The sequence below is a fragment of the Argiope bruennichi genome, chromosome 6 (genome assembly GCF_947563725.1).
Source record: "Argiope bruennichi chromosome 6, qqArgBrue1.1, whole genome shotgun sequence".
Classification (NCBI taxonomy): domain Eukaryota; kingdom Metazoa; phylum Arthropoda; class Arachnida; order Araneae; family Araneidae; genus Argiope; species Argiope bruennichi.
In genome coordinates this window covers 120,082,090-120,106,027 of record NC_079156.1, presented here as the reverse complement: position 1 = coordinate 120,106,027, position 23,938 = coordinate 120,082,090, and the positions used below count along the sequence as shown (strand labels likewise).

The following is a 23,938-nucleotide window of genomic DNA, read 5'->3' as shown; positions in this document are numbered from 1 at the left end:
CAAACACGGTAGGATAATGCATGCAGCGAAAGTATCTGTACTTTAACAAAACCCTAGACGAAAAAGGATAAACATAATGAGGGGTTTTGTTACATTCTATTTAGAAGGGAAAGGATTTCTAATTCTTTGCTTGCTTCTGAGCTTGATTACAGGTGAGTGAATTTTCGAATTTCTCCAGTCCATACCTGTCTTTTTGACTTTCCTATGTAGGATGTATAACCAGTGGGAGTGATCTCCCCGAAATGGTCTTGTATACTCTCTAATAGAGATGTTGTAACTCTCCCCCGCATAAAATTTTGAAGCTTAGCAAGACCATAAACACTATAAGTACTCAGATTTTTATTTTCACTCATGGGAGTAGCATGTTTTGTGGTACCGTAAAAATTACGTGTGCATTAAATGCATTACACTGGAGAAAAATAGTTATAAAAGAAAAATATTTGACATTAATCTAGCTTTTCACCTAATCTAGAGTGCAATCTTTAGCGAATTATTGGGCGATTAATCGCTGGCATTCGATTAATACACAAGTATCAGAAAGCGAAAATGCATTTTAGATGCTTTTTTTACGATCAATTGAAACAAAATTTGACCTCAAGCTATAATTATATACAATTATAGTCATAATATAGGAAATTTCATTTATCTAAGCCATCATATTTTTGAATTACATGCATGAAAATGTACCGATCGACGGACGGTCAAAACTTTAATTTTTATAAGAATCTAAACATTTAAAGCTAAAACTTTGAACAGAACTTGAATTACCTATGTTGGTGCGTTTTTTAACTATCGCATTTAAATACATGAAAAAATACAGATAGACATACGGTCAACTCCTTGATGGATTTGGTTCCAATTTTTTATATATTAGGTATTAAACAAAATTCCAAATTTCATTTATCTATCTGTTTATGTATGGTACTTATTGAGTTCATTTGTACCTAGATAACCGAACGGACTTCCTTTAAATAAATATCATTTAAAATTTGATACAGAGATCTAAAAATGTGGCGTAATATCTTTATATCAAATTTCATTTGCCTACCTGAAAGCAATTTTGAGTTGCCCTGTTTAGACATAAACAGATTATTCCAAATATGTGTTTTTCGAATTCAGAAAGGTCTGAAAGATGAAATTCGTTCAAAATCTAGAATTCGAATTCTTTTTGACGTTTGCGATATTTTCTTTTTATATATTTCGTATACGAGAAAATAAAGACAAGACACACAGTAATATTGGAAGAATGACCTTGATTCATTTTCACATTTCAGATTTCTATGGGCACTTATTTTTTAATTTTTTAAAAACAAATTATACAAAGTAAAAATACAGTATATAATTGGTCAACTGAACTAAAAGGGAGTTGGAAGCCGTTTCGGATAAGTCAGCCATCTGACTCTCCGATCCGCCACGAAGGCATACGGATTTAAACCATAAAAACTGAATGACCGGACCGCCGCAACAGCAACATTGGCTGGAACTGTGGTTGAGTCCTAAGGGCCATCACCGGCCACGGTACAACCCTCCACGAAGGAAGTACATCCCGTCATCGATGGGAGGAGTCAGATCCCCCACCTATTAGTGTACCCTCCAGGGTGGCGAAATCCAACCACCATGCCGGAAGCATCTCATCCTCATTACGAGGTGGCCCCCTGGGGGCATTGCCGTTTCGGATAACGAATTTTTCGGTTATAGGCGTGCGCATTTATAGCCATGGGCATCAATTAATATTTTGTATATGGTGGTATATATATTGTATACATGGCAACTTGACCATCATATCTGTGGTCTATTATTTATTTAAATCTACACCTAATGAGTTTTACCGTTGTGGTACTTGAAAGTAATAAATAAATACGAGGGGTCATCCAAAAAAAGTTTACAAGGCAAAGTATAAATGCTTTATTAACAATAGACACAAGATGCAAATGAAAATTAAGGTACATATGTGGCTTTCACTTCTCTACATAATCAACAAACCTGTTGAGGCATTTATCACACCGCTGGACCAATTTGTCTAACCCATCTTGGTAATAATCAGGTCCCTGGCTATTGAGCCAGTTCTCGGCATTTTTTTGAACATCACCGTCTGTTATGTTTCGGATAAGTGTTTCTTCAATGCCGGGAAAAAGTAATAGTCACTGGGAGCTAAATCGGAATTGTATGGGGGGTGGTCCAGACCTTCCACCTAAACGGTTTCAGAAATCTCTCTGCCCAATTCAAAAGAACGACACCATTTCGTCACCACACAAGGACTATAAAATTTTTGAAACAAATAGAGATTTGTTTTCTTATTTTCTAGAAATCTTACACAAATAAAAGATTTGCTCTATTAAAAGTACAAATGAACAAACGAACCACTAAATGAACAAATATTTGCTTGAATTTATTTTTTGAATAATTTTTTTAAATTCTTTTATTGCAAACACGAAAAATTTCGTGTTGTATTTTAGTCGCTATATAGGATGCATTATTAGCAAACGATTTTAATACTCTTTAAGCATTTCATTTTCAACATCAATTCAGAATTTAAGCAATTGATTGAAGGTTTCTTTATTCTGTTTTTTTTTTTTTTTTTTTTTGTTTCCATTAATCTTGTATCCATAATCGTGTTAACTTCTTAAAGGAGCTGCGTTTCTGTCACAAAATAATATATATTATTTTCATAGTAGGACTAAGTTTTTTTTTATTATTATTTTCTTTGACTTGTTAAATTGCCTGCAGTATTACTGCTTGTTTACTATTTTGAATAATGGTCCTTAAATTGTCAGCGGTTAGCAAAGAATGCGTTGATACTCACACAGTTCTTTAGCCGATTTGCGAAAAAAACGAAACGGCTGATTAATTAATTATCCCAATGGTTGATTGATCGATTTGCCTGCATATTCCTTGTCAAGAACTACACATTATTTTCAACAAATTCCATTTTTAATTTTGGAATAAATGAATCATGGGAATTCAAACAATAAATTAAACTGAAAAAAAAATTCTTAAATTTTTTTTTTTTTCATTACCAAATGAAAAGTTTTGAAGCACACATGTGATTGTTGGGACCCAAAATTTTTCTTCGTCAGTTAGCTTATGACTGATATCATTTAATATGTAAATTTTCCAAGCTATGTGTTGTTTTTATATCCGTATGGGTACTTTCTAAAAAATAGTGATTTCTTGAGCTTTATTTTCATTTCTATTTTCTAAAGAATAGTGAATTCTTGAGCTTTGTTTTCATTTGTACTTTCTAAAGAATAGTGAATTCTTGAGCTTTGCTTTCAATTCTGATGGGTGTTTTTTTTTTTTTTTTTGCTATTATTTAATGTGCACGTTTCTGCTTCAAATTGGTGTTTAAGATATCTTCTACCAGAGTTAAAATAATTTAAAGGCCACTGATGTTCCATATAAAATAATAAATTTATCAATTTCAGCAAAAGTAAATAAATCGTCCCTAATTTCCTGACCATGATTTGTGAATGAAAGCCGAGATTACCGCCCGTGAACGATTGAACTTCGCAAAAAGTGATAAACTGAGATGAGCACTTTCAGAAGATTTGCTTCAGGTGCTTATAAATCATTGTTTGGATGAAAATGCCTCCTATAATTTTCCCCAAGGAAACTGTTTTGAGGGAGCGTGAGAGAACATCTTCTGTAGGGAAAACAGTCCCTCTCTTTGTCACAAACACTGAAAAAGGTACTGAAGGGACACTTTTTCAGAGATAGCAATGATTTTGCAATTTTTTTCCCCAATATCTTTTTTAGATGAAATAATTTTTTTTTATGATAAAAAAATTATAGAATGAGGAGAAAAAAAAAGAAATATACTTCTTAAGAAGTTTTGAACATCTTTATATAGTATAAAAAAGAATCATCCTGAAATATTTCGCTCTTAAAAAAAAAAAAAAAAAAAAAACTAGGAAGAAGGGATGATTATATCTCTTTGTCTCCTCGTGAGTATGTTTCTGGAATCAATTGTTTAAATATTAATAAAACCAAAGTAAGAGCAAAGTAAAATTTTGTGAAACAATTTTAAAACGTAAACCAACGGGAAGAGTCTCCTCCAAACTTTCTCGCATACTCTTTAACAAAGATGTTATTCCAGAGAGCGGCTTGAATTGCAGTGGCGTACAGTCAAGAAATATTAACTTTTGACGTGAATTTAGCATTTTTACAGAATCCATCGCATCATGTTTGAAGAGTTATATAGCGATTAATCCCTGGCGTTAATTTGTATCTGAAAATCGAAATTGTATTTCAGTTTATTTCCCAGCCGACAGAAACAAAAATCGGACTTCAAACTACAATTCTAGGAACAAAATTGATTAGTTTAGTTTGATTTAGTTATATTATATCCCTTTGTACCGTTTTAAAGCGGCACTAGTGTTATTTTGGGAAGGACCTCGTAATTTTGAACCGCTGTCAGATGACGAGGACGACACCTGAGCTGGAGCTCTCTCTCTACACCACGCCTATGCACCAAACCCGCTTACACGACGGTTCTTCGGTTGAATCGGGTATCGAAGCCGAAACCCTCCGATTCTGAAGCCGAGACCTTACCACCAGGCCACCGTGGCCCCTAACAAGATTGATGTATTAAATCATTGAGTTTTTGACTTATGGCGTTTACATGTTTCTGAAAATATAAATTGACAGACGCTCTACTAATCTTTGTTGTATTTGACTCATAATTTCATAGATGTCTACACTTTAAATATTAAATATGTGTACCGAATGTTATCCATCTAGCTCTCTTCATTTAATAGTTATAGTGTTAACTTATATTCTAACACTTTTCCTCTGAATGGATTTTTCTCAAAATTTGATTTTTAAAAAATCTACAAATGTCGTGTAAAGACAATATAGCAAATATCATCCGTATACGTCAAAGCATTTTTAAGTTATATTTGTTTCAGACAGACGAACATTTTTCAAAAAAGTGTTTTTTAAACTCAGGAGATTCGTCAAAAACCTGGAGTTCTAATTTTTTGTTGATTACAATGCTTTCTCTATACTACGTACTCCAGGAAGCAAAATAGTTAAAAAAATTTTAGTGAAAGTAATTTTTATCAACAATTGGGGATTAATTATTAAACTATTCTTAATTAATTTTCAAAGAATTAACTTATCTTTATGTAATATAGTACATTAAGTTGCAGCACGCCAACCTCCACCCTCACACTATCTTAGTACAAGCAATCACAGGGTTTTGAGACCACAATTTTACGTCCAATTCGCAGAAAAGAAGTCATTCAAAATTCGTATTCGGTTTTCCTTATTACATAATAATGGATAAAAAGAGCTACGTTCCAACTTTTCCTCCAATTTGCATGTCACCATACATGAAAATTGGAGGGAGAGAGCAATGCGTGCAATCAAACCGGTTACCTGTCGCGTCATCACAGCATGCGATTCACTCGTAGCATTTAATTGTACCTTTCCAACTTATATTATACGTATCTGGGAAGTAGAATAACACAAGAAGAAAACAAAAATATCGTACTATATTATATTCTAGCCGCCTTTGTCGGCCAGCTAGTTTGCCCGGAATATTAGTCAAGTTTAATTTCAATCAAATCTCTTACATATAATTTTCATTTTATTCTTTAGTCCCTAAAAAAGTATTTTTAGACATCAAATTGTGATAAATATTACAATCTTCTTATTTTAATTGCCTTACATTTATTCTGTTTAATGGTTAAATGAAACTTAATAGAATCAAGTTCATAATGCTATTAAACTTCTGGATAATGTATTTTCTAATTATACGTCGACTTTCGTTATATTGCGATCTCTTTTTCTTTTTCTCCTTTTGATCTGGGAAGGTAATAAACAAGGTTTTTCTTTCGCTTCCAAAAATTACAAGAAAATCATGCAATTAAGCATTTTATAATACAATGAAAATGGCTTGAATCTCAACATAATAATACAATGTATTGTTAAAAGTTATGCAAAAAAAATATTTTTTTAAATTGTCGAAATTTAGGAAAAAAATTCATGGCAAATATATGGATATCCTTGAATAGATTTTTTAAAAATTTTTTTAAATGATGTAAAAATAATTTTGGATAATAATATTTGAGGAAGCTACCGGGGATCTCGTTTAATTTTGTAATTAATTGAAATATTTTTTTTTAAAAAAATTACACGAAGATGCACATTTTTACTTTCTAACGTGTAAATGTATCAAATTTTATAGTTCTACGTCAAGCGGTCTACCTTGTAAAGTTACAACTTACAGAAGGATACGTAAATTTAATGACAATAGAAAAATGTGTGGGAAAACCGAGGCAAAAAACTTTTACCGTTTAATACACTGACTCTCATGAGACTCGCCAGAGAAGTGCGTGGTTCTATTCAACTTAAACGGTAGGACTCGTCGATAACGCTCAACAACCGTTCTTATTTGTTTATTACTATTTATTTATTTTCTTTAACCGTTAGCCTTTGGCATCAAATCAAAATACTTCTCAGAGAATAGTTAACACTGTTCTCCATTATGCCAAATTTATTATCCCATTTTCGGGAAGAATTTACTAAATTTCAATGAAAATATATTGTCAATTCATGAATCATTGTGAAATGAATGTGAATTATTTGTGAAATGAACATTCTTGTTGAATGAATTATGTTACTGAATTCAATGTCCGCTGCATATTTTAAATTCTCTTAAATTGATAAGTTAGACTTTCTACTAGCAGGTTTTTGCTTTTGTTATGATTTAAACTGGTTCAACAGGTATGTTCCAGTTTTTTTTTACCGAGGTGCTCAAATGAAATCCACTTTTTTCTAGACTGTTATTCATTTCACGTTTCAAAACAACGTAGTGTACGTAAGCGTTCTTCGTTAGCTGAATTTTTAAGGCTCATAATGTAATCTAATCATGAATTAACAAATGCGCTGAAAAAGTATCACATGGTTCCCAACACTCACATTTGAACTTTCCAGATTCTTAGTTATTTAACTTGTATCAACTAAAATTTTTTAGCATCTTAATTTTGACATTAGAAATTTCGATTACCTTTCAGATCCTTATCTTCAATAATCCTTAAATGTCAAAATTTTCTAAATCAGTTTTACTAAAGCCAAATATTTTTGTCATGCATATCGCATAACTTTTATCGACTTGTATTATGTTCCTTTCCTAAAGCAAGGAATAAAATATAAAGAAAATGTTTCAGTTTATTCTCTACTACCCTCCTTTGGTAACTTGTTAAAACTGGTTAGTATCAATGGATACTGGTTGTGATTATTTTCAGTTATATATCTTATGCAGAATATTGTCACGAAGGTACTTTAGTGTGGAACTCAATGACACACACAAGAAGTAGAGCTAAATCAATTTATTAACTCAACTCTGAACACAGTGAATGACAGATCTTCTGCTTTTATACTAGCAGAGAAAGTTCCAGAATGCTTTTCTGGAGACAGTAAGAAAAGTCCAGAACACTTGTCTGGTAAACTAAAGAAAGGTCCAGAATCTTCTGGAACATGAAATAAAGGAAAACATAAAATCAAAGAATTAAATATTTACACAAACTGCGAATCGCATTGTCTCCAGCGGGATTCGAACTTACGATCCCCTGATTATGATACCAGTGCTATGAAGATTCGGCCATAGAAAGTCGAGTGTCTCTTTTCAATGCGGCAATATTCACAATTCCATCAAGAGAATATCAAAATGTATTAGAGATCAAAACTTTGTTGTTTCAATAACCTTATACCTGCTCTGTTTATTATGAATAAAAGTCATTTTAATAGAGTCGAGGAGTTCCATGATTTCATAGTGATTTTAAAATGTAAAATGCTCGGATTATCAATCTTCTAATTTTCGCGGTACGGAGACTTCAATCTTTATATTCTTCTTGTAAGCAGTTCAGACATTAAATGGAATCCCTTCTCCTTAGGTTTCAATAATGGAAGAAAATCACACAATTAAATATTCCACTGAACAATAAAAGCGGTTTGAATTTCAGTTGAACAGTTGAAGCTTATTATCGAAAATTATGTAAAAAATTATTGTTAATCAGCGGGTTTGGTCTCCCCAAAATTTTCTTGCATATTCTATAGAAAACTTTTTCTGCCAGAGAACGCCTTGCATGGCACTGGCGTACAATACTTACGAAATATCAACTTTTGCCGTGAATTTACTATTTTTACCGAATCTATTGTGTTATCATTGGAGAGTTTTTTTAGAGATTAACGTCTGCCATACCGTTAATCGAATGTGTGTTTTAGACTCGTTTTTCTTAACCGATTGAAACAAAAATTTGACTAAAAAAAAACTGCACTTGTGGCCAAAAAATCCCATACCATATTTGATATATTTAATTCATTGAGTTTATGAATGAATTTAATTATTGCGTTTGCATGTTTCTGAAACTACAGACCGACAGACAATCATTGTTGGAATTGGCTCAAAATTAAAGAGGTGTCTACATTATAGATGCTAATCTAAGTACTAAATCCTATCTATCTAGCTCTCTCTTTTTTAGCTATCGAGTTAACTTATATTCGAATAGCCGGTCAGAAGAGCTTCCCCTGAACAGATTTTACTCAAGCCATATATCAAATTTCAACTATCTTGGTCAAAATGTTTTTGAGTTATCTAAGTCACAGACAGACAGACAGACGTGCATTTTCAAAAATTGTGTTTTTCGAATTCGGTGAGATCTAAAACGTGGAGATTTGTCAAAATCTCGAATTCGAATTTTTTGACGATGACTATACTTTTCCTATACTACGTATGCGAAAAAGTAAAAAATTGCCAAAATTCAGAAAAAAAGTTGCCCTACAATTAAATTGGCATCTTTAAAAAGACAATTTAAAATTTTTTTTAGTTAGTTTTGTGTAAAACTATTTTCAAAATTTATTATTGAAAATCCCCAAAGTTTTATTTAATTTTTAAATAACTAAAATTCTAATATATATATATATATATATATATATATATATATATATATATATTAATATCGTCCAAAATATACTTTCTCAAGTTCCACGATGTATGCCAAATTCCGTAGTTCTTGGTCAAACCGACTAGCCCATGCAGCGACAATGCACACCATTTATATTATTAGTAAAGATTAAGAAAATGAGTCTTAGTAATTAATGAATGACTAATAATGTGCTACCAACAATCAAATTGCATGATAAAACAATTGATGAATATTCCCCCATGGCATTTTCACATGCTTTCATAATATTGTGCTTTTTGGACTAAATTCGTTAAATAGAACAAAGAAATGAAAGAAAATTGCATTTTGAATCAATACTTTTCACTTTCACGTATAAGAAGTATAGAGGAAATGCTGTCATCACAGAAAATTCGAATTCCAGATTTTGAAGAATTTAAACATTTCAGACTTACCTGAGTCAGAAAAGCACATTCTTGGCATCATGTCTGTCTGTCTGTTTGTCAATACGATAATTCAAACACCCTTTGTGTAGATGGATAAAATTTGATATATGGAATTATCAAATTCGTGGATTTCTATCAAAGTTTGAATGAGATTCATTTACAATAAGTCTATCTGTCCGAGTACAAGTGAACTCGATAAAATTTAGTATACAGGTTTTATCATCTAAAATATTATATACTTTTCAGAATTTTATACCAAATCTGAAAAGGCTAATTGCTGTACTTTTGTCAAATTTGTCAGTCTGTACTTTTGCATGCGTGTAAACATAATAATTCATAAATGAAATGACTTAAAAATATGTAATTACGTTAAAGAGTCCAATTTTTGCGAAATTATGAATTTTTTAAATTTAATATTCTTAATGTCTGAACAAGTTTCTTTATAAAGCCGTTGGAATTTTGCTTCCATTTTTTGGGAAGTTACATTGTTTTTTGTATTTGTATTTACATCGCTTTAGCTCTTTTTTACATATTTAGATGCCATTTTCTCAAATTTTAATCTTCGATTGAATTTTTTTACGATAAAACTCATAAATTAAAATTCAATGTATACTTTTTGTTCATATTTGTCAAAATAATTTCTCAATATTTTCTGCAGTTTCTAAACCAGAGAATAAGTAATATATTCATTTAGAAATAATTCATGGTTGTTTTAGTGCTTTGCAATCCGAAAAAAAATTAAAAATTCGTGCTATTTATCAGTCAAATCCAAATATTTAAATTCTGGATAGAAATGCAGCTTATTTTTTAGTTCAGGAGCTAGCTAATATATTTCTTAAAATGTTAAGCAAATCATTTGATTACCCTTTAAACCAGAGTATTTTTGCTTTATATCTCTTTTTATTCAAAAAAAGCTTTTTTTCTAATTTACATATAAAAAAAAACTTTTGTCACTTAACTGGTATATTTTGGTTTCACAGATATTTTCTCAGTCTTTTTTTATCCAAATATTTAAAAATATAACCATTTTTCAGCGTTTTACAAAAAATTCATACCGAACGTAGGCACATAGATAGATAAGATAACATAGAGAAATAATGCATTAAATTCGCTATGTTATCTTGTGACTACAACTGTACTTCCATGGCAAATTTTGGTTTCATCCCACTGTTAAAAAGGCGTTCCAAATATAAATTTGTATCAGACGCTCAGTAAAAATATTAGATTCACGTTAAAGATCTATATTTCTTAATTATTGTTGCCATGCTTATTTGCGGCCTTTCTCAAGATTTATAATTTTATGCACGGGAGAGGGAGATAAAACCTTAATTGGAGAGAGAGTATGCTAAAGAGTTAAGAAAGACCACTTGTACTTCTTTTGTGATTCGATCATTAAAAAAAAAATTATTCATCTTGTCTTTTTCTATCCTAAAATTGTATTCATATACAGGGCCCGACTTAGCCTAATTGGACCAGGGACAAAAACTTCTTTGCCCCCCCCCCAATGTCATTTTTGTCTTTGAAAAGCAATGTTAAATAAAGTTCATTAAAGAGGGAAAAAACGTAAGGGGAACGTAAAACGTTCATTGAAGAGGGAAAACGTAAAATAGACTTTATATCCGTTTTGAGGGCCTCTTCTGATGTGGGGGCCCGGGGCACCTGCCCCGTATGTTCCTGCCTTAGTTAGGTTCTGTTCATATACATAAGTACAAACAGACAGAATGTATGCTCTAAATTTTGATATTTCACACCTTCCTGGATCGAAAAAATTTGTGGAATTATGCTTTTCCGTCTGTGAACAAAATAACACAAAAATTCTTTGAACCAGACGGATTAAATTTGATGTAAGGATTTGACACTAAATTAGTAGATTTCTGTCAAATTTTAAACAAAATTCATTAACAGGCAGTATTCTATCAGTCTATCGAAAGTAAATAAATATATGAAGACAACAAAATGGAAAGAGCTAGAAAGATTAAATCCGGTACATAATTTTTTCGTCTAGTATTCAGATCTATAACAAATTTTCAAACCAAATTTCGTAAAAGGCCTGACCTTGACCATCTCTCAGTCTGCACGTTTACTTGCATGTAAACATGGTGATTCAGAAACACAATAACCTACGTGGACTAAAGGGCGAGCCTTTCTTATAATGCTATAATTTAATATTAAAGAAAACAAAAATTTACAAATAAGCATAAGCTTGGAGCTGTATGCGGTGAAGGAGTATTTTTTTTTGAAGTAAACAACAACAACAACAAAATGTTGTCGTAAACGTTAATATAAGTAAAACAAAATGAACGGGAAATATGTTGCCAATTAAGAGTAGCATGATGGCGATATCAGGAAATAAAATTTTTATATGGAAATTAAAATAAGAAGAAAAGAAATGAAAGTGATAAGAAGATTAAGCATCAAGAATATAAGAAATAAAAATCATTAACATCAAGAAATATAACGATTTTATTTCAATAAAAACGTGTTCAAATAATAACGACTTAGTCAAATGAAATTCGGTATGCCATCTTTTTACAAAAATTATAGTATTTTATTGAATTTTGATTTCAGTTGGTTCACCAAAAAAAGGCATCGAAAATTCTTTTTCGAATTTCTTTACCATGTAGAGAAACACAAAACACTTATAAGTGGTCTTCCGAAAATTTTCCCAGATGCCTAAAATTAACCAGCGCTAGTGGTCTTCCCAAAATTTTCCCACATGCCTACAAATAACCAGCGCCAGTGGTCTTCCCAAAATTTTCCCACATGCCTAAAAATAACCAGCGCCAGTGGTCTTCCCAAAATTTTCCCACATGCCTAAAAATAACCAGCGCCAGTGGTCTTCCCAAAATTTCCCCACATGCCTAAAAATAACCAGCGCCAGTGGTCTTCCCAAAATTTTCCCACATGCCTAAAAATAATCAGCGATAGTGGTCTTCCCAAATTTTTCCCACATGCCTAAAAATAACCAGCGCCAGTGGTCTTCCCAAAATTTTCCCACGTACCTAAAAACTACCAGCGTTAGTTGTATTCCCAAAACTTTCCCACATGCCTAAAAATAAAGATGAATTTATGTTCTGGCAGCATTTCTTCCCAATCGAGAAATGCAGAGAAACACAAAACACTTATAAGTGGGATTCTAAAAATAACTAGTGAAAGTGGTCTTCCCAAAATTTTCCCACATGCCTAAAATTAACCAGCGCAAGTGGTCTTCCCAAAATTTTCCCACATGCCTAAAAATAACCAGCGCCAGTGGTCTTCCCAAAACTTTCCCACATGCCTAAAAATAATCAGCGCCAGTGGTCTTCCCAAAATTTTCCCACCTGCCTAAAAATAACCAGGGCCATTTGTCTTCCCAAAATTTTCCCACATGCCTAAAAATAACCAGCGCCAGTGGTCTTCCCAAAATTTTCCCACATGCCTAAAAATAACCAGCGCTAGTGGTCTTCCCAAAATTTTCCCACATGCCTAAAAACTACCAGCGCTAGTTGTATTCCCAAAATTTTCCCACATGCCTAAAAATAAAGATGAATTTATGTTCTGGAAGCATTTCTTCCCAATCGATTGAAGTCAAAATTTGACACAAAACTATAATTGTAGTCAAAAAATCACATACCAAATTTGATATATTTGAGTCATTGCGTTTCTGAGTTATCGCGTTTGTATACTTCTGAAAGTACAGACCGACAGACGTTCAACCCCTTTGTTGAATTTGATTCAAAATTTGATAAATATCTACATTATAGATGTTAAATCTGTGTATCGAATTGTATTCTTCTGGCCTTTTTTTTCGTTTTGTAGTTATCATTTTAACTTATATTCGAACAGTTAGACAGACTGACTTCCTCTGAATAAATTTTGCACAAAATTTAATAGAAATCTACAAATTTGACGTAAAGACCATATACCAACTTTCATCCGTCTAGTTCAAAAGGGTTTTGAGTTATCTTTGTCAGAGATAGGCAGACATTTTCCAAATATGTGCTTTTCAAACTCATGGAGGTCTAAAATGTGAAAATTCGTCAAAATACCGTTTTAATTTTTTACTGTTGTAAAAATATAATTTGTTGACTATTACAGTAAATTCTTTCAGTAAAAATCTCACTTGAAATCAAACAGTAGAGAGTAAATTAATTCAAATTCAGTAATTACAAGATCACTTCAAAATTTAATTACTATTCCATTAAAATTATTTACCGTCACATCAAGGATTAATTACTACCTTCAAGAATTATATACTAACACATCAATAATTATATACTATTACTTCAAAAGTTATTTACTGTTACATCAAGAATAAATTACTACCTTCAAGAATTATTTACCATCAGATCAAGGATTAATTACTGTCTTCAAGAACTATTTACTATCACATCAATAATTATTTATTAACATTTCAAGAAAATACGAGAAAGAAAGGAAAAAAATGTGAGCAATCTTGATACCACAAATCTTATTCAAAATCATGAATTTTATGCGGGTAAAACAGGGAATAACACGTTTATTTGAAAGTATGCAAGAAAATTTCGAATCAAGGTTCTTGCCGGTTTATTTTCTTTGTAAAAAATGCTTTTTGTTCTTATTTAGAAATATTCAGCTTGCGATGTTACGAATGCTTTTGGAGTCGAGAAAAAGTTGACCGCGATGAGTATGAGAAAAAATATTTGGCGCGAAAATCTCTGAAGTATCCGATGGTCGAAGAACCCATACTGGACAGCGATACCCACCCATCGACGGCTGAAGATCTGAAAAAGTGCAAAAAACGAAACTGTCCCGACTCGCATTGGTGCTTGACCTGGAGCTATATCTCAAATGGTAAGGTATTCTAATTTGCCTACGTAAGATTTTTACTTTTTAATAGAGATTATTTAATTACTTAAGGATAAATTCCTTCAATTCGTACGTATTATGATATAAATTAATTTTGGACGTAAGCTGATAAAGATTATTTAATCGTATTTTTTTTAAATGTTAACTTCACTAATTATTACAATGTTCGTCAATGACACGATTAAGTTTTTATATTTTCTTATCATAGTTATATTTTAGCAATTCGAAAATAAAACAACTCTAGTGTCTGCTTAAGAAAATTCCTCAAAAACTTAGCATTTCAATATATATATATATATATATATATATATATATATATATATATATATATATATATATATATATATATATATATATATATATATATATATATATATATATATATATATATATATATATATATATGAAATGCTGTCCTTTATATATATGTATAACACTAATGTATGGGGCACAAAAATCGCTTTTATTATTTATTGTTGAATGACAACGACCAAATGTAAACAAATCATCTATAATTTTTTCTTTGAACATATAGATGCTCTTAATTCAATGCTTCACTAATTAATACAGTTGTAAAATATTAGAAATGCTCAGAAGAAGACTCGTCGTATCCTGAAAAACTCCATTCAATCCGAGGAAAGAAGATGTAAAACAAGGTGGATACAAAAGGGATTATGGGGACCATACCTCCTATAAAACCTTAGACTATATTTTGTGATTAGGTAAAAGAAATAAATTTGTTTATCTTTAAAATTGATCTTTTTGCTGCTTTACATAATTAATAATCTTAAAAAATAAAAGCTTCTTTGATGAACAGTCGATTCGCCGTCAGAGACTCTCATGTAAAGACACTGTTATGAAAACTAAGCATAATACTTTCTATACAAATCTATGTATTATCAAAGAAGTTGTAAAATACTTTGTATATTATATATATGTGTGTAATCTGTGTATTATATTTAAGTTACTGTAAATGAAATAAACTGGTGATTATATTTAATTAATGGTGATTATTCATAATCAATTCTAAAGTAAGTGGTGATTATGGATAATCAACGGTAAATATATGTAATCACCGGATTAATCGAATTTACCATAGCATATAGACTATTATATGGTCGAGGCTTGGGATAATGGGTGAACCAGAGTTTAACCCCCTTCTTCGCCACGTTACGATAACGCGCCAAAGCTGGCAATTTATTATGCGCTATGATTGGACATCTGCTCCCTGGCTATTGAACATTACACAAGATCTTTGTTGACGATTTTTGAAAATTTCGCCAAGCAGGAGGTTAAACTCCGGTCGTACCGAGGTAATTTTAATACTGAAGTTTGGCAATCATGCAAGCACTGATACTTTGCCCTAATATATTCTTTAATTATCAATGAAATTAATTAAATGTAAGTATGCAAAGTTCGAAAATAGCAGCACTAATTTCCTTTTAATATAATGTCATACGGTGTATAACAGTACATTTAAGTTCTAAATATCAAAATTCGGTGTTTTTTTATTGATTCCATTTCGCCCAACTCCAAAAAATTTCCGTACCCAAGATTATATCATTAAGCATGATACACACACACAATCTAAAAGAGTTCTTCAAAATCTCGAGTTCAAATGTTTTGACGATTCTCTGTACTACGTATATAATAAAGAGCAGCACGAAGCAACAGAATTGATTGCAAAACATATGGATCAGAATCAATTTAATAACGAATATATATTCTTTTTCTTTGAATCAAAAGAGGACAAATGTAAAATACAAATATAAAACATTCATATAAATATATATCGGATTACATCATTTTAAAAGATGGAAATTAACAATCGAATTTACAATCCATTCATTAAATATTCAAGGAAAAAAAAAACAGTGGCTTCATGCAAAATAGTAACAAAGTCATAAACTCACTGAAATATTTAAGGTTTTTTTTCTTTGATGAACAAAAACACAATAATTATTTTTTTGGTGGTCTTCGAACACGTGATCTTCCTCTAACAGCAGGCCTTTCACCGCTGGACGTATCAGAGCTTGAAGGAGGACGTCTTCGAGGAGGAGTCTTATCTCTCTTCCAGACAGAAGTTGGCTGCCATTTTCTTCCAGATCTTCGCCAAGACACTTTGGTTTGCTGTTGCTTTTTACGCCGCTTATCCAAGTTTGTCGCCGCTCCAACCAGTATCGCAAAGGCATTTTGGAGTTCATTCATAGATTTATTATTATCATTATCAGAAACTTTCATAACAGCTGCTTTTGCTTCGATGTCTTTTAAGGATTCACTCGATTTCTGCGAATTGACTATGGAGCCAGCGTTGTCCGAAAGTGTAGTATCAGTTTCAGCATCCATTCGAATTAGAAGATCTCAGTTCACCCCAGTTTGAATAATAAATTATACAGAAATTTTGACGTAAAATAATTGAGCAAATGATAAAATGAAATTGTTATTATGCAACCAGAAACTTTGCTTTTGCTTAAATTAATGCTCATTATTTATCTTTTAATCCAAAACCTCGCGACTTGTAATATTTGAACTAATACGGTTGCTTTCATCAGAAATGCACTTGAAAAACTGTTGATTGCTTTATACAAGTCTTGTGTATTAATAAACGTCGCACTTGAGCTGTATGTAAAGATTATTGTGACAGTTGAAAGATTATTGTGATGATCATTTTATTCACATTCAAATTATAATCAGTTCCAGCACTGCCGAAATTCTAAATAGATCTTTGTCTCTTAATCGTATTATGCTAATAAAGGAAAAGAATTAAAATATTTTATTTAAAGGAAATGTGAATCATAAAATAAGACCACTCATATAGTAAACGGTGCTTGGGAATTGTTATAACTCCGAACTCTACTTTCGTTTTGGAATCAGTTCATTTTTGCACAACATAAGACAGAGAATTTCATGAGGCCATTTACATAATGATGATAGAAACTTATCAGAGTATTTACAGATGAAGTAGACAAATTGATCAAATGATTCGCACATCAAAAAGATGAAATAACGTAACGCAAAAATTCTTTCCAAAAAGCGAATACATATTCTACTTAAATCAGTAAACTGGATTGCCAGATTTCAAGCTGGAAGAAGATGCAACGCAAGCTCTAAAATGAAAATAAACAAGAAATACAAAACATATTAGGAGTGGCAACAGACATAGTATTATTAATTTTATATGATAAAGTTATTAAGTGGCGTACTCTCTGTAAATTGTATAACGCCTAATGTATAATAAATACAAAAGTCATTCGGAATTAAAGTTAAAAATTCCTCATGCAGTTACATCTCGAGTATTAGGTGTTCATTAATAAAGATTTTTCAAAATTTTAATTGATTAAAAATTAATTGAAACTTTAACCTTTATTCCAGAGCTTTGAATCGTATTATCGCATTAAAAACACTTTTATAATATTTTAAAATTCAAAAAGTTAATGTTACTTTTTTTTTTTTTTTTTTACAAATATTGCAAAATTTACTATACACTTGATTTAATAAAATTTTTTTCTTCATTCGCGATTGAAATTCAGTATCCTCTTTATTTAAGGAATCGTCTTTCACAAAAAATAAGTTGATTTAATTTACAAAAATATTTAATTTTCAGAATTTGCTTGCATATTTCTTTTTCAAATCAAATGGAAATATTGTTTTATATAATTTTATGAACTTTTAACTCATTAATGTCTGGCATCTTCGCTTTTTAAAGATATTTTGTATACTGGTTGCAGTTGATATTGGCAGAATTAAATGAAAAAAATATTAAAAAATATATATTTCTAAATTTTTATTCAATTAAAAAATTGAAATGTCCCTCCCGAAAAAACTCAAAATGCTAAAACAGCTATACAAATTTAAAATTGCATAAAATTGCAAAATACATACCTCTAATAATAATAATGATGAATGTTTTGTGGGGGGGAGATAGCATACTATAAGCTAGACAATTTGACTTATAGTTACTAAATCTGACAAATATACATCTTGGAGGGTGGAAATATGCATCTCGGAGCGCTTTTTTTTATTAAATTTTAATTAATTGAAAATTAAGCTGAATTTTTACGGTTTTTCGCGATAACTTCTGAGAATATTATTGCAGAAAAATGAATTTTGCACAGTTTCAAAATTTAAAAAATGTTCTTTGAATTGATTACAATTTAACAGTCGTTAGAAGATTTCCTGAACTTCGGCAATTAAAAAAATTTTTTTTGTCTATTTTCTAAAAGTATGTCATATCTTTGCCCTGAAATTCAAACAGGCTTCATTGTTTCATCAAATATTTAATCATGTGATTTTCTTCCACTACAATGAGATCGTAACCATCAAACATCTACCATATTTTATTCACTTATTCCACAACGTATGCAAGTCAAATTTTTCTTGATATTTTGTAAGTAACCTTTAAAAATTTAAGATCATTCCTTATTGAATTAAAAAAGTCGAGATATTAAAAAGTTCAAATTTATCAATAATTCTTCAATAAAGTCTCATTAAGCGATCGTTTAGAAGCAGGATTGAATTTGTAAAGGTATAAAATATAAATAATTAATTTAAATGTAACTTACAAATATTATCTTAATTGCAAATGTGTTTTACTATTTTTGAAAGTTTTTTTTAATAATTTTTTTTATGTTTGACAATAGTTTTTTTGTTTGTTTCTAAGAGCTTAAAAAAAAAAAAGAGTTATGACGGGAAGTTGAAAAATAAATATGCGGGGAAAGGCAAAGACCAGCATTAATATTTAACATATATTTAATAAGATTACAAGGACAAAACATTACTGAACTAACATAAAAACACATAAAGAGATAAAATGAATGTGAGCGTCATATCTTACCCTTTCATCGTCGAACTCTTATCTGTCAATTTAGGCGCGAAACCATCACGTGATCAAATAGGCAACATGGCGCCGTACAGAATATGAGAACTGTTAGCAGCTCGAACATCTTCGTGATTCGTGAACATTTCGTGATTGATTTTGCGGTTTTGTTATTGTCATAGTTAACCATTGTTAAAGTTAGTACTTCATGCCTGCATCTTGTGATGTTGCTTAATCTAGAAGTCAACAAATTAGGCCATGAAAACAGGCACGTTTTTTTTCCCCGAACGAGAACTTTTATTGCAAAAACATTTATTTCTGATTTATTTTAATTTAATTATAATGGATTTTTATAAAAGCCATTTTTAAATGGTGAATCTAATGACATGATGAGCTAGCAGAACATACAATTGTAAGTCATTTGTGCGGTAGCATCTCGCATATAAAGAAAATTATTTTGCATAAAATTATTTCCAAAAAAAATGCACAATTCTTTTTACATTATCTAAATATTCTAATATAAAGTTTGCCGAAATTATTGACCTGCGAATTTTGTGCTAACTACCAAAAATAACTTTATTTTTGGCACTTAGCACAATGCCAAAAATAACTTGATCTGTAAGAGAATCTAAGAGCATGAAAAAACAAATTCTGAGAATCTATGTATTTAAAATAATTGTTTAAAAAAAGTTCCCTTGCACCTACTTCTGTTTTGATTTCACCATTTTTTTTTTATTTTATACTGAAGATCATAACTGATCTCATAGATATGTCATTGATAGTCATCTGCCAACACCGTAAGAGAGAAAAGGCAAAATTAAACTTTGATAGATTCTCCCAATCTCCACAACGGTAACGATTATGCAAATTTACTTCGCCATTTTGCAAACATAACTAGCCAATCAAAACTCTCTGTTTATTGAGCATTTTTTCTGTTGTTATAATAAGATAAATTTCAGTTCAGCACTCGCTTAAACTCCACACAACGCTGGATTATTCTGCCTTTGTTTCGTTATCCACTAGATGACTCGTTACTTGCCTAAGACACCGATTACGATTGACTAGGATCCATTGCAGTTTGAGACTGCCAGTCTTTTATAGCTTCAGGAGGCGGGCCGAAAAGATTCGGGACCAATCTTGGTTCCTATTGGTTAAATCGCTAAAATTCTCGAAGTGTCGCCAAAGTCACCAAGTCGCGAAATGGTCGCCAAACTCTGAGATCACTAACGTGGCACCCGATCAACCTAGCAAAGTTGATCGTAAAACGGTCTTTAAAGTGATTGAATGAACCGTGCTGGAAAGCAGCATTACAGGTTTGTAACAATATGTAAATATGTATCAGTAGGAGGGTATAAATATTTTTTGTCAAGAGGCGCATGAATTTTTATTTGTCTAGTGGCAGAAGATAACAAAGGAAACGCCTGCACCGAGCCTGGAAGTCCTCTTGGATGGTCTCTCTTCTTTCTTTCACCATTATCTCTAATCGAATAGTTTAAAACTATTCGATTAGAGATAATGGTGAAAGATTAGAGATAGAGTTGATCAAAAGTCCACAATGTTTTTTTTTTTTAAAAAATGAAATCTGCTATCGCAAATTTCAAGTTATCATGTGAGAACATTATTTTTTTAAAGTCACGTGGTACTGATCCGACAGAAAAGCATCATGTTCTCACGTGACTCATATTTCGCAATCGCCAAAATTCCGAAAAGCGATGATTTTTCATCATCTCAAAGTCAATCGAGTTCTAAAATTTTTTCTCAAGGCCAGAATTTTTTTTCGAGAATAAACAGTTTAAACCGGCTTTAAATAATCATGTGATTATCAGATTACGCACGTGTCGATATTTAGAAAATGATGGTTTTTTCCCATCTCAAAATCGTTCGAGCTCCATAACTTTAACTCGGGGATAGTCTTTTTTGTTTGCAAAAATTCGGCTTAAACTGCTTATATATATATAAAACTTTCAACCCCTTCCTCGCTGTTTCGCATTCACTCCAATTTGTGTTCTTCGGGTGATATTTTCTTACGGTCCTGCTTTTTATCGGCCAGACAGGAGAATCGGGTACAAGGCGGACATTCCCACCAAATTATAACTTTTTGTTGGCAATAAGTCGCCAAATGTGACAACCCTTTTTAGCATTTTCTCATAACCTCTAAAGCGAAAAATTAATGCATAAAAAGCGTAAATCGCCAATTTTCTGCCCGTGCATTTTGTGGCTTCAGAAACCTCAAACCAGAACAACATCATGTTCTCACATAATAATAATAATAAATCATTTGGGTTAAGCATTCTTGGTACGAAAATTATTACAAAAAAAAAATTGCTGGTAAGATCTACTGATGCTGACTGAAAGAATAGTTGTGAAAAATGAATGATAATTCTAATATTTAGTACTTATTAATAAATGGTGAAAAAAAAAAAACTCGTCAAATGTAGCGAAACAAATCATAACCAAATTAGCATTGCAACCCTATAAGCGCGCTTCTAAATTATGAAAGGAAAACAAGTATTTGTTTACGCTGTTTATATTAAAGAGGGTCAAAATTATTGATGTTAAAGAAAATAAATAAAGATATCAAAATTATCGTCAACGAATCGCCAATCCTTTTGGGAATAATTAACAAGTACCTAATATTTTTGCCATTAAAACAGCAAATATTCGATATAGTTACATTGCAAGTATAACATATTACAGAGGAGTTTCAACCAGTGACAGATTATTAAATAGTCAACGTTAGCAAACCCGTTGTTTCACTTTCGCTTACTCTAAAAATGAACTTGATATGTAACACACATTGCAAATTTGTTTTTTCCTTTAAAATTCATGAGTTGAAGTCTATGAGATACTACAAGTGTCTTATGGGAATCAGTTGGAAAATATTTAAAGAGGGAAGACAACCGATGTCAAAGGAAGGTGCCTGACGCTCCAGTGATTGCTTCATAGAAAAAAAGCAAGTACATTGTGTGGAAAGACGGTCGAATCCCAATAAGAGATCTATTAGAAAGACTGAAAATTTCATTTGGCGCCACTCGGATGTTGCTCACAAAAAGGCTGCACATGGCTAGAGTTTGTGAGCAGTGGATTTCCAGATTGTTCTTCAGTATCTTTTTTAAACATGAGCTTCCCATCCATTTTACAGCTCAGATTTAGCACGATGCGATTTTCTTTCTTTTCACGAATTTGAAGAAACACTTTCGGAGCAGACGTTTCCCAACATCAGAGGCAATGATAAAGGTTGTCAAAAAATGGCTTTTAGCATCTGTTTGAATAAAGTGGAGGGGGGGGGAGGATAAATGTATCGCATATAAAGGGGAGTATTCTGAGAAAGACTATCAAAGTTAAGGGAATAAATATCGGAAATTATGCTTTATTTATTGATGATCATTCTTTACTGGACAGCACGTATAACAAATTATATTTCTCTTTTCAGAGCCACTGAACATTACCTACACATGCGTAGGAAATCCAGATTTCAGGAGGGGTTGCTATGAGCAAGAAATACCCGAAAAACATCTAAATGTGAAAGCATGCTTGTGCAATAATAAGGACTTGTGCAATCATGTATCTTCAATCCATAATTATAAATATTTAAATTTAATATATTTTGTTGCCTTTTCGCTATACATGTATAAAGCAAGTTGTATTATTTAATAAAATTAAGAATTTTTTGTATATATATGAAATGGTAGCAGCTTCCATCTCTCAGCATTGCTATTCTTGGATGGTTTACTGTTTGGTCAGAATTCAGAAACCTGTTATGACGGTTTAAATTGAGAAACATCCAACGATACTTGTTCATTCAAAACAAGACAACTCATCGATCTGTTTTAGCATGATTACTATAAACAAAAATAAATCGTCAAATAAAATTTTAACTTGCTTGATCTTCAAAGAAATTCATCTTTTTTCCACGGCAATGAACTTTTCCTTAACCTTTTAAAAGGCCATTTTTTTCTAGTCATATTATGTTAAAATATTTTTAGGCTTGAAATTAGAATAAGGAAAGGGATTCATTTAGCTTATTAGATAAATTTAATTTGATTAATTAATAATTATCAAATTAAGACACATCATTTTGTGTAAAATAAAGAACTAAAGCATCTAAGTTTCTGTCTTTCTAAAAAAATTTGTCAGAACTTATGCCAACCTACATAATTTCATACAAAGATTGATAAATTTGGTGGGAAGTATACTTCCCACGGCCTTAGAAAGGGTTAATCTACAACAGCGGAGGTGGTCTTACCAAAACTTTCTCGTATACTCTCTAATACGACTGTTATCCCAGAAAACGCGTTGCACGGCTTTGATGTAGAATAGTTACTAAATATTAACCTCTGGCATGATTTAGAATTTTCTCTGAATCTATTGTGCCATCCTTGACGAGTAATTTGCCGATTAATCTCAAGCATGCGTTAATATTGGGTTGGCAACTAGTAATTGCGGATTTTTTTTAGAAAATCAAAGACAATTTTTCCATGGAACTAAATAACTTTATTCTGTAATGTATTGCCCATTTTGATCAATGACCTTTTGCCACTTTCAGGCAGCATCATAATCTCAAGTTCATAAAACTTCTGGTTTTGATTAGCAAAAAATGGAATCAGGTACGATTTGACATCATCATCATTACTGAAATTTTTACCATTCAAGGAGTTTTGTAAAGATCGAAACAAAAAGTAATCAGATGGTGCAAGGTCAGGACTATATGGTGGATGTGGCAAAACATCCCACCCAAGCTCCAATAATTTTTGCCGAGTGACCAAAGATGTGTGTGGCCTTGCATTGTCATGATGGAATACAACACCTATTCGATTTGTCAATTCGGGCCGCTTTTCTTCAACTGCATTGTTTAATTTCGTTAGTTGTTCAATGTAGACATCATTGAACAAGTGATCGTTCGGTTGGGTGGTAAGAGTTCAGAGTAGACAATTCCTTTGTAA

General features: G+C 31.6%; 1 protein-coding gene across 2 annotated transcripts; it reads left to right on the top strand.

Annotated features, from left to right (window-relative positions):
• The first annotated feature begins 6 nt into the window (after positions 1 to 6).
• Positions 7 to 22,670, top strand: LOC129972470 (uncharacterized). Of its 2 annotated transcripts, XR_008784862.1 has the most exons (4): positions 7 to 152; positions 13,937 to 14,164; positions 14,764 to 14,901; positions 22,429 to 22,670. XR_008784862.1 is itself a non-coding variant. In XM_056086616.1 (3 exons), exons 1-3 carry the CDS (start codon positions 77 to 79, stop codon positions 16,557 to 16,559), a joined length of 681 nt encoding a protein of 226 aa, XP_055942591.1. In that variant the 5' UTR covers positions 7 to 76; the 3' UTR covers positions 16,560 to 16,863. The 2 variants fall into 2 exon arrangements, 1 of the variants encoding a protein (XP_055942591.1); XM_056086616.1 differs by lacking the exons at positions 14,764 to 14,901; positions 22,429 to 22,670 and adding an exon at positions 16,183 to 16,863.
• The last annotated feature ends 1,268 nt before the right edge of the window (positions 22,671 to 23,938 follow it).

Excerpts from the sequence above, each read along its gene's own strand:
- LOC129972470 (XM_056086616.1), top strand. The coding sequence starts at position 77 with ATGAGGGGTTTTGTTACATTCTATTTAGAAGGGAAAGGATTTCTAATT. Across the intron at positions 153-13,936 it reads GCTTCTGAGCTTGATTACAG|AAATATTCAGCTTGCGATGT; the intron begins GTGAGTGAATTT and ends GTTCTTATTTAG. Across the intron at positions 14,165-16,182 it reads CTGGAGCTATATCTCAAATG|CAGGCCTTTCACCGCTGGAC; the intron begins GTAAGGTATTCT and ends TTCCTCTAACAG.